This window comes from Eptatretus burgeri, chromosome 2 (genome assembly GCF_056783735.1).
Source record: "Eptatretus burgeri isolate ZD-2024b chromosome 2, Ebu_testis_v1, whole genome shotgun sequence".
In the NCBI taxonomy this organism is placed as follows: Eukaryota; Metazoa; Chordata; class Myxini; order Myxiniformes; family Myxinidae; genus Eptatretus; species Eptatretus burgeri.
The window spans coordinates 32,184,552-32,199,279 of record NC_140962.1 but is presented as its reverse complement, the minus strand read 5'-3'; the positions used below and the strand labels follow the sequence as shown (position 1 = coordinate 32,199,279).

Genomic DNA, 14,728 nt, shown 5'->3' with positions numbered 1-14,728 from the left:
ACCTTTCAATTAGAAAAATATCAAAAGGCACCAGTTCACCACTTGCTTGATATGTGTACCAAATTTCGTAAATATATCTTGAGGGGATTTGTAGTTAAGCTCCGGAAATGAAATGTGACGGACGGACGGACGGACGGAACCCATTTCTATATCCCCCGCCAACTTCGTTGGTTGGCGGGGAATAATGAGACAGTCTATACAATGGATTTTGCAGTCACTTAAACCTTTTACTGAAAAGAAAGTTACAAGCGGGATGATGGAATTTTTGGGACAAACCTCAAAAACACAAGTTTGTTTATATCCCTCCTGAACCACAGATTAATTTCCTGCAAGTAGCAAGTAGTGGATTGCATCAGCTGAGCATTGGTTCGAAAGCAGAGTTGTGCAGGAAAATTGGGGAGGGAGAAGGGAAGGGTTGAGAGGTTTTTAAAATTGTGTAAGCCCTAAATATATAGTGGAAGTATGCAGAATGTTGATCAAAAATGCTCCAACATTTTGCATATGTCATATTTAGATGGCAGCAAAAACTTCTGGTGCTATGATTTGCAATTGACAGCTTTAATCACATTAATATTGTTTATAAAGCAACATTTATTATCAGAATTGCTTGAAAGAAAAATAATTAAATATTACATATTGAACAAACCAGAAGATATTTAATGCAATGTGATCCTCCATGTAATGGATACAGAAAGCAAATGCAAAGGTCAAGATAGGTTGTTTAAATCGACCATCAATTTCTCAAAATTAAACTAAATTGGAATTTAACAATGACAAATAAGAAATGAGATTTTTTTGTTTCCTCCTGGAATGATGACCATTAAATGAAAGTCATTCATTAGGCCAAACACATGGAGCAAAGATTCTGAACTGAAAATAAAGCAAAAACTGCTCCAAATTAGTGGGAAACATTTCCGTTTGAAGTCGAATTATGGAAAAATGCCATTTATAGCTGAAATAAACACAAAAAGTAAATAATGTGGAAATAAAATTTTCCTTTGTACTGCTCACTATTCTGATGTAACAGATGCATGCAGATTCAGGTGCATCGGACAGGCCCTGTAACCCTGAACTCGGAAAACCATTCCTGGTACAAAGTGCGCTTCCTGGTAGTAATTAGAAAAGAAAGCTATCATCAGTCAAAATTAAAATCCACTTTAAATGCATGCATTATTAATTTTCTACCTTTACTGATTTATTTCTATCTCAACAATAATCAACACTGGAGTAACATTCTCAGAAATACTTCCTTGGTGATGCAATAAAACAAGGAGTAAACATTTTAATAAAACTGTTGAGGGTAAATACATCTATTGAGACATCAAGTTTCTGACTTTGCTTAACCAGCATACATTAAATAAATACAAATTACGGATAAAATGTAAGAAAAAGATTTTTTTTAATGTTAACTATGACATCATGTTTAATGCAAAGACACAATGTTCACCCACTAAACATTTCCTGCCTATAATTCCTTGTCTGCCCTGTCTGTTTCCTTCCACAAACTTGGCCTTGCATTCATTTTCCATTCTCTGTGATTCAGGTCTTTTCTTATCTCAGCTTTGAAATTCATTTTAAAATGCACTTGGAAAATGCACCTAGCTTACCACAGCCCACATATTACATGTGTGGTGAGGTAAGTGTACAAATATACCTAAGCAAAGTCACATTAAAATGATGAAACCATGCAGATGTGAGTAGAGCTTTGGTGTCAGGCAAACAGATATAAAAGGCATTGAAAATGTTCAAACAATGACATGCAGCACGCAAAAACAAAGAGGAACCCGAAACATTGCATCTGAGCTGCCTCACCTTGGTTTGAATCTCACCCCAGCCATAAATATTAATTCTGGTGTTTCACATGCTGGGTGAGGCATCAATGTGTGTGAATGACGTTAAACTGGGCGTGCTGTCTGCCAGTAGTTGGTGAACATTAAAAAAAAATCCGACAGTATCCTTTGCTACGTGTAGGATTGCTATCACTGCCACCCTGGCCAAATTCCAAATTCCTCCTCTCGCCTACAGGGAGCACTGCATCAGCGGCACTTCCACAATTCGGCAACAACTGTTGTAAACCCATAGCCACGTGCTGAATATGAAAGATGACAATGATTTAATCTTTAGCCAGGAAATTTAGTCGAGATATTGGTACACAACAACCTCCACTTTTGCAGATACGATTTCGGATCTTTAACATCCACAAGATAAATGCAGTGGAACATGCGGCTTTCTATCCACATCCAAAGGATGATGTGCTCAAAGATGCAATGCTCCCATCGAGTATTGTACTGGGACAGCATTTTAAGTTGAAATGACACCACAGGCAGATACATCCAAGATCAGACAACTTAAAGGCAAGCAGACTCGAAAATGAGAAACTGTATTAAAACCTCATCTTTGCTCTGCCCAGACCTCTCGCAAACACAACTCTGTCCTCCCCTCCTCACCCTCCTCCCACTCATAAAAGCAAACAGGCATTCCCACATCGATCATTCCATATTTCTTCATCACCTCATCAAAACAGCGAAATATTTAAAGCTTTTCACTCCCTATCTAGCTGTCACCGACTTGACAGAAACTGCACTCGAAACAGCTTCGACATGTCGTGGGCAATCACGGTCACCTGTCAAACTCAATCCCATGAAATATGTGGAAACCCCATGGAATTATTGCAAAATAAATGACCCAAAACCAATTATTTTCTTCCTCATGCGTATGTACACATCTTTGAAAGTAAATCATGATGAATGTTTTCTTTCACAATGTCACGAGATTCCTGGAAATAATCGGACAAAGACCTTTGTAATGACATGAGTTTTATGGTCCTGAGTGGAGTCATTTGAGAGAAAAGTCAAAAAATCAGAAAAAGCATAGCAAAGACCTGCATATTACCTCCAATGCTCGAAGTGGGGAGGGTATTGACAGTAAAAGCTCTCATCGAGAGAATGCTACATAGTTATTTGGCAGTGTTTAGACAACAGAGCTCTGCCTCGATTGCTGAGGCCTATATGTACTGTGATCTTCACAAGGCCCATGACACCTATCGGCTCCAACCTTTTGATATTTGATGATCTTTCTAACAGTTGTTGTGGTCGTTTTACACTGAAGGGAAAACTTATAGGGAGGGCATGGCAATTGTGAATGGGCAGCTTTGAAGAGGTCTTTGGCTTCTTATAGTAGTAAGCACCAACATGGTGGCTGTATGATTTTTCAGGTTGACATTGTGAGTGGAATCAGGCCAGCTGCCCAAACACACACACACACACACACACACACACACACACACACACACACACACACACACACACACACACACACACACACACACACACACACACACACACACACACACACACACACATTTAAAGGCCATTTTCCCCGCTAAAGCAGGGGTTAGCCTTGCAGGCCCCATGACAATCTTCTCCACTTTACCCTATTTTCTGCATCTCCCCTTCTTAATCCCCTTGCCCACATTTCCTCTTCCACCACCTTTAGCCAAGTTTTTCTCGGTCTTCCCCGTCCTCCACTTCCGACTATACTCATTTCCAACACTGCTCTCACCCAGTCACTTTCATCCTTCCTCAACACATGACCCAACCATCTCAACCTGTTTCTCTTCACAACATCCATCACAGACTCTATTCCTATCATCTTCCGCAGGTCATCATTTGTCTTCCTCTCTCTCAACGATACTCCACACATCCACCGAACCATTCGCATTTCCACCCTTTCCAGCCTTTGTTGCTGCTCCATGTTCAGTACCCATGTCTCACTCCCATAAATCATCATACTCCTCACACATGTAGCATACACCTTTCCCTTCAGCTTCAACGACACTCCCCTCTTTGTCAACACACCACTCAGTTCCCGAAACTTCTTCCATGCACATCTCACTCAAGCATCCGTCGAAGAGTCTGAGCCACCTTCTCCATTCAGCATGTCTCCAAGATAGCAAAATGTTTTCACACCTTCCAGCTTCACACCATCTCCAAGATCCAACTCAACAATTCCTTCATCTGCAGCTCTCTCTATGCACACCTTACACTTGAATGTAGCTGCCACACTGGTTAATGACCCTCTCACCCCACTACATTTTCGATGAACCCATTCAGCACACATTGTACACTGAATGGAGTTCACTCCGACACCCTTCCTGCACACAGCACACGGCTACTTCCCAGTCCTTTCCACCTCACCACATGCTTTACCACTTGCCATCACCTTCGTCTTTCCGATAATCACCTTCAAACCTTTTGCCTCCATACATTCCTTCCACTTGTTCATCTTCTCCTTCAGTCCATCCATACTCTCTGTAATCAACACCAGATCATCTGCATACAGCAGCTCCCACGGTAAACCCTCCTTTACCCTCCGAGCCAGCACCTCCATCACAACTACAAATAGAAGTGGACTTAGTACCGACCCCTGGTGCACTCCTACCCTCACCTCAAACTCACCACCGTTCCCATCCTTCGTCCTTACAGCTGTGCGTGCTCTCTCGTACATGGCCATCACTACTCTGATCAACCATTCCTCCACTCCTAACTTCCTCAATGCCCATGTCATAACTTCACGTGGAACCCTATCAAATGCTTTCTCCAGATCAACAAACCCAAAAAACAACTTCTTCCTCTTCTCCATGTACTTCTCCTGCAACTGCCTTACAATAAAAATTGCATCTGTCGTTCCTCTTCCTGGCATAAATCCAAACTGCATTTCGTCAATCTTTACCTTCTTCCTTATCCTCTTCTCCAACACCCTTTCCAATACCTTCATTCCATGCTCCAATAACTTTATTGCTCTATAGGAGCCACAGTCCAGAGGGTCACCTTTCCCCTTGGACAGAGGGACGAGGGTACTCAGTTCCCAATCCACTGGAATGCGGCCTTCTTTCACCACCAGATTACAGATCTCTGTCATTCTCTTCACACCCCAACTTCCCGCTGCCTTCAACATATCTCCCACAACTCCCGTCGGCCCTCCTGCTTTTCTACTCTTCATTGCTCTTATAGCTTGCTCAACTTCCATCTCAGTTATCTTCTCTGCTGGTCCTAAAACTGGGTTACTCTCGATGTTGCTATCCCATTCATTTTCTACATTCAAAAGCCTTTCCATATATCTCTTCCATCTTCCTTTAATTCCTTCTGAGTCCACAACGATTTGTCCCACTTCATCCTTCAAGCAACTCACCCCCGTCACATCAAATCTCTCTCTTGCTATCTGCTTTGCAATCCTGAATACCGCTCTCTTACCCTCCTCCGAATCCAAGCGTTCTCCGAATATTTTCCTATGGGCCTCCTGCGCCTTTGCAACCTCTTTCTTTGCAGCCTTCTTGGCTTCCTTATAACTTTCATGTGCTGCCTCTTCTTCCACCGTACCCTTCGCCTTTTGACATTCCTTGAACTTCTTCCTCTTCTCTTCAATCGTCTTTCAAACTTCATCACCACACCACCATGTTTCCGAGTGCCTCGGTGGTCCTTTTGTCCATCCACATACCTCACCAACGGCTCCCAATAGACTATCTTTCATTGACATCCAACCACTTTCAAGCTCAACCACATCATCTTCAACCATACTCAGCCTCTCTCTTAATTCTTCCTTCACTGTCGCCTCTTTCAACCTCCACACCTTCATCCTCGGTTGGTACTTCACCCGCCGAATTCTCCGCACACCTTTCACCCTTATATTGCAGACAACCAGGTGGTGCTGTGAAACAGTCTCCTCCCCTGGGATCACCTTTGTGTCCCGGAGGTTTCCCCTATCTCGCTGATGCACTATCAGGTAGTCAATGGTTATTGTCGACCCACCTGACGTGTATGTAATAAGCTTATTATCCGCTTTCTGGAATTGAGTATTACAAATCAACAAATCAGCTCCATCAGCAAACTCCAACATCCTTTCACCATCTCCATTTGTCACACCATATCCATAACCCCCATGGACTCCCTCAAAACCGTCTGGACTCCTTCCCACATGTCCATTCAAGTCTCCTATGACCACAACAACTTCCTCATCTTTCACATTCTCCATCAACTTCTCCATCGCACACCAGAACATGTTCTCTTCATCGCTTCGACCGACCTGTGGGGCATATCCCGAGATGACGTTCACCAAGAGCTTTCCCGATCACGATTCTCACCATCATCAACCTTTCACTCACTCTAGTCACACTCACTATACTGTCTACAAACTCCTCAGAAAACATGACACCAACACCATGCACGCCTTCCAGGCACCCTTTCCACATAAACTTGTACTTCTACCCTTGCCTACCCTTCACCATTCTCACACCACTTCCCTTCCACCGTGTCTCCTGCACACAACATATGTCCACTCTTTTTCTGACCAATGTTTCAACCACTTCTCCAGATCTCCCTGTCATTGTCCCTACATTCCATGTACCAAACCTCAGAAACCGATCTCCACGTGGGGCATCAGACGATTGGTCATCATAAATGGAAAAATTTCCTCCCTTGCTTCGATCGGGTTCCCCACCTTGAGTTTTAATGAGAGGGGGTGAGGACCCCCACGGGGTACTTCGGGCTGTACCCTGCCCATCAGTTGTACTCATCATGGTTTCCTTTTGAGGCAATGTTTTTTTTATGGCCGGATGCTCTTCCTGACGCCAACCCTTTTAGTCGCCTTTTACGACACGCAGGGTACCTATTTTACGACACACAGGGTACCTATTACGGTGTACCTATTCTGACCGGGGTACACAATGGGGGCCAGCTGCCCAAACAATGGGCGGAATGGAATGTTATTCACAGACAGATGAACAAATGTATTATTATAAAGATGATTGAGAAAAAGCAAACAACTTTCCTAATAACACATACCTTGTCATCCAAGCTCATATACCCTTTAATGATTCCAATGCACTCCATCTCACTTTCATTGGCAATCAGGTCAGGTGGAGTGAATGATATGTCCACTGTCACATTACCCTCAGCAGGAATGTCCTGTAATAACAGCGATGTTATTTTGTCACTGACTGCAGATCAGACAATAATCACTCCACTATATCCCTCTCATCTCTGGATTCTGATATAACTTCCAAAATGAGGAGGTAGGGCTAAATTGCTGAAACAATTCATAAGTTGTTCTTCAGGTTCTTGCTATGGCATAAACAAAATAGACAACTTCATAATTAAATTGGAACTTATGGTTTCTGATGGTGGCAGCATTTTATTATGCCTCTGTTGACAAAGTTGCCAGAAGCATTATGTTTTTGGGTTGTCTGGATGGCTGTCCATCCATCCATCCATGAGAGATTTTCGTTTCCACAATAACTTAAGAACGGCGAAAGGGATCTGAGTCAATCTTAGTAGTACAAGTATGTATAATGATGCAAAGATGAAGTGATTCAATTATGGGGTTAAGAGATCAAAGGTCAGAGGTCCTGTTTGATAAAAATTGTTACTGCACTAACTTGTGAACCATTGATAAATTTTGACCGAACTTGGTAGAAGTATCTATTATGATGCAAAGATAAACTGATTAGATTTTAGCATCAAGAGGTAAAAGGTTAATGATGTAATATTGTGGGCAGAGGCATATTGGTCAAGTTCGCGACATCAAGTAGTGCCGTTTTAGCTTGGCTTCATGTGACCAGCTTCCAAAGTAAACCGTCCCTCTCAGTGCCCCTCTGTTGTGTGCCTCAACCCAACTGTTGGTGTTTCCCACTTTGCACTGCATTCTTTCTGTTCATATTCTGTTTGAGCTCTTCCATGAGCCTTAACTTTGCATGCAAAATCTGGACATAATTCGAAGTTGTGACATCGACCGATATTCCTCCGCCCACATTATTACATCATTATACCTACGTGTACCAAGTTTGATTTTAATCCCTTCAGCCATTCTCAAGTATCACATTTTTACCTGACATGATCTCTGACCTTTGACATCTTGATGCCAAAATCTGATCAATTCATATTTCCATCATAATATTGTTTTGGATTTCACGATTGGATCTGACTATTGCATGCAAACATTTAAGCCCTCAGACAGTTATTTCCATAAATGCATGTCCAGGAAAGCCCCATCATCTTGTCTGGTGTGGGATTCTAACTTTGATGCGTTGGAGAAGGGTATAGAGCAGATTCCCTTTCTTATGGGATGGCCTTTTTCTCTTTACAACACGTTCATGCACGCGAGAGATAGTTAGCCCAACGGAGGCTCGTTCTACCCCCTTTCCATTGGGACACATTGGCTTGAAGGTGGACGATTTATTTACACTTTGGACTGACAGGACGTTTGATTAAGCACACTGTGGGCTTTTCTTGAACGGTTATTCTGATGGTCAAATATTGTTGTGGATCATTTACCTGACCCACCTATCTTTCATTGACATTCGACAACCACCTCTTTCACCGACGTTGACGTCCACCTTTTTCCATCGACGTTTGACACCCACCTCTTTCACTGATGTTGACATCCACCTTTTTCCATCGATGTTTGACGCCCTGTTTGGCAGCTCTATGGATGCTGGCTGAACGAAGGAATGGTCATGAGATTGCTGGTTGGAAGTGACGTGCAGCGATGTGCCAATAGGCAAGGTGGATTTGGGTGAAGTCTGCTTGAGACTCCGCCCACACTGGCCGCCTATAAAAAGGATGGGAGGACTGCTTTCCTGTCAGCTGGTTGGTGAGCTGGTGCCAGGCAGTTGGGTGGTGAACTGGTGACAGACAGTTGCTTGGTGAGCTGGTGACAGACAGCTAGTTGATGAGCTGGCAATAGACAGTTTGTTGGTGAGTTGGTGACAGCCTTACAGCTCTGACCGCTGGTGACAGTTGGTGACCTGGTGAGTTGGTGACAGCCTTACAACCTTACAGCTCTGACCACTGATGACAACTGGTGAGCTGGTGAGTTGGTGACAGCCTGACAGCTGTCTGTTGGTTACGGTTCCTGATAGCTCCTGACGGTTGGACCGTTCCTGCTGGTTCTGATCGGGACCTGCTCTTGGTGAACCTGATTATTGGCGTTCCTGGTTCCTGGGGGTGATGACGTGGCGTCGGTTGGTGTTTGAGCCTGGGTGCCCATTTGCACGTGGGTGCATGGCGAGACAGGGCGTTGGCAGCAGACCAAGGCATGCTCACACACTTTGGGACATTTTATTGGATGCATGACGACTTCTGCCTTGGTAAGGTGAGACCGGATTTCTTTTCATCCTTTGGTGCATCATGGGTGATGAAGGTTGTGGTCAGGTTTCATCGAAATTGTGTGTGTAGTTTCATAAAAGTAGTTGCAAGTGCATAGAAGTTGCAAGTGTTTACAGATGGACGAACTATGTTCCACGTGAGCTAAAAACAAAGGGTACTAGATATATCCTGCTTCAATAGCGTTATGGTTAAAGCATCTGTTCCGAGTCTACGAGGTCGGCGGTTAGAACCCAAGCCAAATTATACCAAAAAAATGGCCACAAACTTCCTTGCTTGACACTCAGCATTTAAAAGGTCAGAGCACGGACAAAACCATAATAGTGCAGGCTTCATTGAGCCGAATGGCTTCATCATGTGTTTGAGTTCCTTGTAAGTGAAAGCATAGATGTCAGGCTTTGGGTTATCAATATTGTTGTGGTTTTGGAAAACCTACCCCAGAGGAAGAGCACACATGGACACATAGGTGACCCAAAGATCAGTTATTTCATGAGTTTTTGTATAGATAGTCCATGACAAATGGTTGTTCGGGGGGATGTGTTGGCTCGGCTGTATTTTACCAGTGTAATGTCTCCCACCTCCCCCTCTGTTACTTTCAATTCCTCCTTCACACCATCATTCTGTTCAATCCATGTTACTTTCAATCATTCCTCCTTCACAACATCATTCTGTTCAATCTCTCTGTTACTTTCAATCATTCCTCCTTCATACCATCAGTCCATTTTCCTTCTCTGCCTTTTTCAATCCACCAATTACATCCCCTTCATCAAACATCCTTTCAACAATCCTTCCATCACCCCCATCGGTCTTATCTTCAACCCTGCGGCCGTTTGGTCATCCCTCGTTCCGGCGGGGTCCCTCTCTGTTTTGTTTTTTTACTCCATTCTTATATGCATGTGCATGGCACGGTGCATGACACTTGGTGTTCATGGCCTGCGAGGTGTGGCACTTTTCGCATACGTAGTGCATTGCAGAACTGCACCAGGAATGCTTGCAGACGAAAGAGGGGCCAGGGCTCTTGCCGCAACCTTGGCGCGTAAAGGGAAGGGGCGGGGGCTTCATTGAAAGATTCGCCAGAATGGCGTGGCAATTTCCACAAGTGACGTCGTGGACCTGCCCCCATCAGCTGCACACCAATGAGAAAGAGGAGACTCAGGGGAGGAGGGAAGAAAGCTGATGCGAAGAAGAGGCCATAACAGAACGCAATGTAATTTGCTTGTCAGTGAATGTTCGTGCCTTGAAGGAGGTTTATGATCACAGTGAGAAGAAAAGACATAAGCGAATGGGACAAGCTCGCATGAGCTGGGACGAAAAGAGCTCCTGAGCAGACGGCTCAGAGACCAGAAAGCAAAAGAGAAAGACAGAAAGCAGACAGAGAGGGAGGAGAGAAGAGAAGGCAGAAGCGAATGGGGAAGGCTCGCACAAGCAGGGAGGAAAAGAGCTCTCTGAGCAGATGGCTCGGAGAGCAGAAACCAGAAGAGAAAGGCATGAAGCAGACAGAGAAGGTTGAGAGAAGCAGAAAGGCAGAAGCGAACAGGGAAGGCTGAGAGAAGAAGCAAAAGGCAGAAGCACACGGAACAGACTCGCACAAGCCAGCTCAAAAAGAGCTCGTGAGTGAAGGAGAGGAGAAGGCAAAGGAAGATTTCATGAGCAGTTGGTGTTGAACTTCTGTGGAAAAAGAACACTCATTCCATGAGCATCGCCCTGCCCTCTCAATCTTTTCCGCCATGAAGGACATGGAGGGTGAATGGCAGCACCTCATCGACGGGGGCCTGAGGAGGAAGAAGCTGAGACAGAGAAGGGTGAGTCGCATATCTAGTTTGCATATCTAGGACGCTAGTGAGGACTCACCTCCTGGGTCTGGGCATCTCAGGGATGCGGCTGCATGTCCCCATTGCACCACGTCACCACAACCCACCTTCCTCCACATTCTCTTGTATATGTGGGCTGTGTAAGGTGAGGGAGAAAGGAAAAGACTGCTTTTCTTTTCTCCATGTGTTACTTTTATTTTATTTTCAAGTTCTTCTTGTTTTATTCTTATCCCGTGAGTGAATGATGGCCAACCCTTTTATGTAAGTAAGATTGAATAAGAAGAATACGTGTTTTGGTTAAATCTGCTCTTATGTACATTTTTGCTTTTTTTGCTTAAAATACTTGCTTTTAAATGATTGCTTGCTTGTGTGTAATAAATAATTGTTTGTTGTTATTTCCAATGTGTCTTGGTTGTCTTTTACTTTATTGGTCTGACACAGTGCACAAGTATAGTTAGATGTGAAGTTATACCCCCATAATTTGCTTTGTTGGCCAACGCACACTCACTGTAACGCTCGGCAGAAATCCAAGTGTACGCTGAGGGCACGTGACCCTAATTATCCGGCCGCCCACAGGTAAGGTTTCACGCGAAATAGTGTAACCCTCCCCAGATTGGCCGTACCAATCGGCGATCGTGGTTGCCTAGCAACCTGCCGGTGCGTGGAGTTATCTGTGCCTGGTGGCCTCAGGACTGGGTGTTCGGGAGGGACCCACGTGCTTCCCCTCATGGCAAGCCACAAATCCTGGATGCGCGACAATATTATGTTTAAAGGAACAAGAGGAGGGGTGTGGCATGAATTAAGAAAGAAATAAAAGAAACAAAGAAAGAAAAGAAGTAGAAGGGAAGGAAAAGAGGAAAGAGAAATGGAAACGAGGCAGGGGGAAGGGTTGGGGAGGAAGAGGAAGAAAATAAAAATGAAGCTGGGACAGAATTTGAGAAATGGGAAGAGGATGGAAGAAAGATGAATAAAACATAATGGGAGAAAGAGGGTCAAATCTCCAATTTGTGGCCATAAGATGTAGATGGCCCCTTTGATGCAGAATCTTCCTCACCAGTTGCATTGGTGTGATGCAAAAAGGGGATGAAGCTGGTACTCCCTCATGAGGCTGCATGATAATGGAGATGATGTCCTCCTCAATCTCCTTCTCCTCTTCATATTCAAACTTCTGACATTTTAACATAATGTGTGAAGTACAATGAAAGTTAAGATCATCATAATTGTGGAAGAAGTGTAAAAGCCTCTTTTTATAAGAAATAATGAAGTGCAGAATCATTGTTATATCATAGATGCTAACAAAGAGCTAATTAACAAAAGGCCAAATTAAAGGGGGGGGTGGGAGGTTAAATCAATAAAATCTTGAATTATGAACATATAAAAACAAAGTAAAACATCAACAGTACTTACTCTCTGCTTGTTGGTAATGAGGAAATAAAAATATTTTCGCAATCAAACTGCAGTGATGTCAGCAGTTGAGATTGGGGTAACATATTGCTACACATACTGAAGAAAGAACAAATCGAGCTCACAGATGTCACATTGGTCAGTTGTACGAATATGTACTTTGACTATTTCAGCCTTTTCTTCACATTCTTAAGCATAGCACTGAATATACAACAAACATAGTCCTTTCTTCAGAATGTGACAATATGCTTCTGTTATTTCCTCAACTGATGTCACCATGCTTTAAAACTATTCAATTTCATTTTATTTTCATCAATGAAGGTAAATATTTTTGCAAGACATAAAGCACATTATAGATATGAAGGAAATGTTTCTAGATATTTGAAAAAAAACAAAAAAATCAATGGCAAGATACAGACTTAACACAATGGAGCATTTACTAACAGGTCTTACCATCTCTCGTTTTGAGTTGTTTGCATTATTGCAAGAAATATCTTTTCTGGGAAATGGATTGCCAAACACCATAAGGAAGTCAAGCAAATTTGTGTCTCCAGGAATGACATTCAGCACCTGGCAATCAAGGCGGATGGCTGTTCGTGTAGAGGTGAGAAGGAAGCAAAAAAAAAAAAAAAAAATGTAAAAGCATTGTATGTTTTGTAATACAATACTTGATTAATTGTTCAATCACAGCAAGAACAATGTGATATACAATCAGAACTTCAGCCAATGAAGGTTTCATTCTCATCATCGACTGGTTCTATGAGCGAACATTTAATCACAATATGCACCACTTTCTGGAGCATAGACCTGGACCAGACTCTGCGGGGTTGAGGTTAGAGCATCCACTCTAAGTCTGGGAGATTGGTGCTTTAATACCGACCCGAGACGAATCATACATACTACAGACGTAAAAATAAAAAGGCACTTGTGAATTCCTCAATTGATGCTCAGCACTTAGAGGACAGAGCATGGATATAATCTTTGGGTTCTCCTTAAACATGGTCTTCTGATTGTGCAGAGAAAAATCCCGCCACTTGATAGTATTACCGATACCCTCACCAAAAAGAACGCTTTTCTAAATGTCTTAAATAAATATATCAGTTCAATTGAATATTAACAAAGTTCTACTGAGTGTCAATGGGCTATGTGATGAGTGCTGTGGTCCATTTCTATCGATAGCAGCAATACTGTGTATCTATGCTTGCATACAATACAAGTGAGTTCATAACGTTTTCACACAAACATATGGCTGGGAATCAACTGAGCAATATACTTGCATGAATAAATCTATAACAAGAAATGTCAGTGTGTGTGTGTGTGTGTGTGTGTGTGTGTGTGTGTGTGTGTGTGTGTGTGTGTGTGTGTGTGTGTGTGTGTGTGTGTGTGTGTGTGTGTGTGTGTGTGTGTGTGTGTGGTCAATCAGTCCCATGCTACGGTACACAATTAACTCTGCATGCACTGTCACTGCGAAACACAACAAAAATATATTCTATTCTCCTTTGTAAAAACTGCTGGATGGATCAAAGGACAAAGTGCGGGCCCTGCAGTATTGTGCGGTTCATCATTGTCATCTGGTGTGATTTTCAATTTATTTTAACATAATATCGCATTTAAATTTTTATCACATTTCCAAGCTGGCCTCCAAAGTCAGTCTCCATCGGGCATCCTCCATCATGCAAAGTCCTTCCTTGGCACACCTGAGCTCCTGACCACATACAAAGCTTTTGTCTACAGCCTAATGGAGTACTCTCCCCTCTGGGCTGGTGCTCCTGTCTCTCACCTTTCCCGGCTTCACGCTGTGGAAACCAAGGCATTTAAGATTGGTATCTCCCACGAGGAGGCAGAGTCTTTGGGTCTCTCACCTTCTCACCACAGGCAAGTCGGTGGTCTTTCTGTCTTCTACCATCTGGTAAAACTACCAAAATCAAGAATCACTGCTCACCTTCACTCTTTCATTCCTCTTTTTTCTTGCCTTTGGAACAAACTCCCACACACTATTCAATCCCACTCTTCTCTCCAGGTCTTCAAAACAGCTGTTCACCACCATCTCTTATCTTCCCCCATCCAAAACCATGATCTTTTCCACCCCCACGAATCCACCCCAAACCCACCTCCTTCAAATTCCCTGCTTTCCTTCCTGAAAGTCCCTGTTGTGTTAGGACCTAAAAGTCCCTGTAATGCCCATCTTGTTTCCCTGTTATTTCATTTCATTTGGAGCTTGGAGTGATGTTATCTTCTCGATAAAAGCAAATGAGACATTGTTTGTTTGTGATGCTACTCCTCTGAGCTCCCAAGGTTAATTGCGACAAAACTCTATAGGATCACATTTTTTACGCCGATGCACCTTACTCGGGG

The 14,728-nt window shown here is 43.2% G+C and overlaps 1 protein-coding gene across 1 annotated transcript in view; it reads right to left on the bottom strand.

Moving 5' to 3' along the window:
• Nucleotides 1-537: 537 nt before the first annotated feature.
• LOC147031752 (deleted in lung and esophageal cancer protein 1-like) overlaps nt 538-14,728 on the bottom strand; it is a 127,005-nt gene continuing 112,814 nt past the window's right edge. Inside the window, exons 27-30 of the mRNA XM_085866903.1 lie at nt 12,827-12,963; nt 12,024-12,137; nt 6,840-6,962; nt 538-1,106 (exon numbers count right to left, since the gene is read on the bottom strand). Coding sequence (XP_085723029.1) covers nt 1,011-1,106; nt 6,840-6,962; nt 12,024-12,137; nt 12,827-12,963 — 470 coding nt within the window. The 3' untranslated portion in view covers nt 538-1,010. The remainder of the gene's footprint in view (nt 1,107-6,839; nt 6,963-12,023; nt 12,138-12,826; nt 12,964-14,728) is intronic.